The sequence below is a fragment of the Microtus ochrogaster genome, chromosome 5 (assembly GCF_000317375.1).
Source record: "Microtus ochrogaster isolate Prairie Vole_2 chromosome 5, MicOch1.0, whole genome shotgun sequence".
Taxonomy (NCBI): Eukaryota; Metazoa; Chordata; class Mammalia; order Rodentia; family Cricetidae; genus Microtus; species Microtus ochrogaster.
This window is the reverse complement of record NC_022012.1, coordinates 74,617,276-74,619,518: the sequence shown is the minus strand read 5'-3', so window position 1 is coordinate 74,619,518 and position 2,243 is coordinate 74,617,276. Positions and strand designations below refer to the sequence as shown.

Sequence of the window (2,243 nt, the reverse complement as noted above, 5' to 3'; positions counted from 1 at the left end):
AAGGAAACAAGGAAACAAAATAAAGTCTTACCTGTGCATATATAGGTAGTATATGCCTATAATCCAAGCACATAGGAGGCTAAAGTAGGATTACGTGCAGTTCAAGACTAGCCTGGGCAGCATAGCAAGACCCTGTCTTTACAACAGAAAATAAAATCATTATAATATATCACTGCCCACCAATTAAACAAACAAAAGTGAGAAGATTGAGAACACCAACTGTTGGTAAGAGTGTAATGCATCCCCACACAGTTAAATACACTCCACTAACTAGCCATTCCACTCCAAGATACTTGCTCAAAAAAAAAATGAAAGCACATATCCATTGAAATTACTGTGCAAGAATAAATATTCACATCATCTTTATTCACAGTCACCAAAAGCAGCCCACATGTCATCAGAAGAATGGATGAAAGAGCCACAACATCACCCACACCTTTAATCCCAGCACTCAGGAGGCAGAGGCACTCAGTCTCTAAGATGAAGGCTAGCTTGGTCTACATAGCAAGTTCTAGGGCCAGCCATGGCCTACCACATAGAAAGACCCTGTCTGTCTTAGTTACTCTTCTATAGCTGTGATGAAATGCCATGACCAAGGCAGCTTAGGAAAGGAAGCATTTAATTGGGAACTTGCTTATAGTTACAGAGCGTTAGTCCGTGTTTAGTATGACAGGAAGTGTGGGGGCAAGCAGGCAGAGAGAGACTGGGCCTGGCTCACCACCAGTGACATACTCCTCCAATAAGACCACACCGCCTAATGCTTCCAAAACATTCCATTAACTGGGGACCAAGCATTCATGCATATGAGACTATGGAGACCATTCTTATTCAAACCACCCCACTGTCTTTAAAAAAAAAAAAAAAAAAAAGGCCGGGCTGGAGAGATAGCTCAGTGGTTAAGAGCATTGCCTGTTCTTCCAAAGGTCCTGAGTTCAATTCCCGGCAGCCACATGATGGCTCACAACCATCTGTAATGAGGTCTGGTGCCCTCTTCTGGTCTGCAGACATACACACAGACAGAATATTGTATACATAATAAATAAATAAATATTTTTTTTTTAAAAAAAGGCCATTGTATCAATGGATTATTACTTAACAAACAGGAACTAAGTACTGACAAATGTCAAAACACTGATGATTTTTAAAAACAAGTCACATTCAAATTATACTGTAAACATTTTGCCATGATACCAATTTTTACATAATGATGGCTTTGTGATTTGTTTGTTTAGGTAGTTATTGGTGCTGAGGGTACTAGAGCCAAGCAAATGCTGACGTGTCATAATGGAGTGAATCAATTTTCCCAAGGTCATACAATAGGTAAATGGTGAGGCTCAGACTTCCGTCTGGCTCCACAGTTGACCACTATAATCAGTTACTTTTTTCTTTTTTTGTTTGTTTTGTTTTATTTTTTTGTTTTTTGATTTTTTAGTTTTGGTTTTTCAAGACAGGGTCTCTCTGTGTAATAGCTCTGGCTATCCTGGAACTCAATTCATAGACCAGAGGTCTGTCTGCCTGCCTCCACCTCCTGCGTGCTGGGATTAAAGGCATGCACCACCACCGCCTGGCCAGCTTTTTCTCTTTAGAAGTGATGGAATCATTTTGCTTTGTCCTATTGTAAAAGAAAAAAAAAAGTTTGGAAGATAATTTTGCCTGTTTTGTTTGTCCAGAGCTAGCCAACATGGAAGAGGATCCCAGATCAGCTGGAGTTGCTACCTTTGTTCTTCAAGAAGAATTTGATAGATATTCTGGCTACTGGTGGTGTCCACAAGCTCAAAGAAGTAAGCAGGTTTAAAGTAGTGTGTTACAGGTCACTCTAAGGATTAAAGGTCTTGACTGTCGATTGGCTGAGTGTACAGAGCATAAAGCTGGGACAATACATGAAAAAGTGATGAAGATTAGACCTTACTAGTAACTATTTGGAAAATATAGGCCTTATCCCCCTCATGAACTCTAGTAGAGAGTTATACTCTGCCTCAGTACCTCAGATGCTGCTTGCCAATTTTTCAGCTAGAAAGCTGGTCTGTAAGGTCAAGCAGCATTATGACAGGATCTACACTAATGACTTGCTGTTAAACACATGTGATTGAAGCTGGGCAGTGGTGGCACATGCCTTTAATCCTAGCACTTGGGAGGCGGCAGAGCAGGCAGATCTCTGTGTGCGTGCAAGGCCAGCCTGGTCTACCAGAGCTAGCTCCAGGACAGCTAGGGCTGTTATATAGAGAAGCCCTGTCTTTTTTTTT

General features: G+C 41.0%; 1 protein-coding gene across 3 annotated transcripts in view; it reads left to right on the top strand.

Annotated features, from left to right (window-relative positions):
* Dpp8 (dipeptidyl peptidase 8) overlaps positions 1 to 2,243 on the top strand; it is a 56,100-nt gene that overhangs the window by 15,254 nt on the left and 38,603 nt on the right. For all 3 annotated transcript variants that reach the window (XM_005347769.2, XM_026778995.1, XM_026778996.1), the window contains one exon: positions 1,671 to 1,781. In XM_005347769.2, the coding sequence (XP_005347826.1) occupies positions 1,671 to 1,781 (111 nt within the window). The remainder of the gene's footprint in view (positions 1 to 1,670; positions 1,782 to 2,243) is intronic.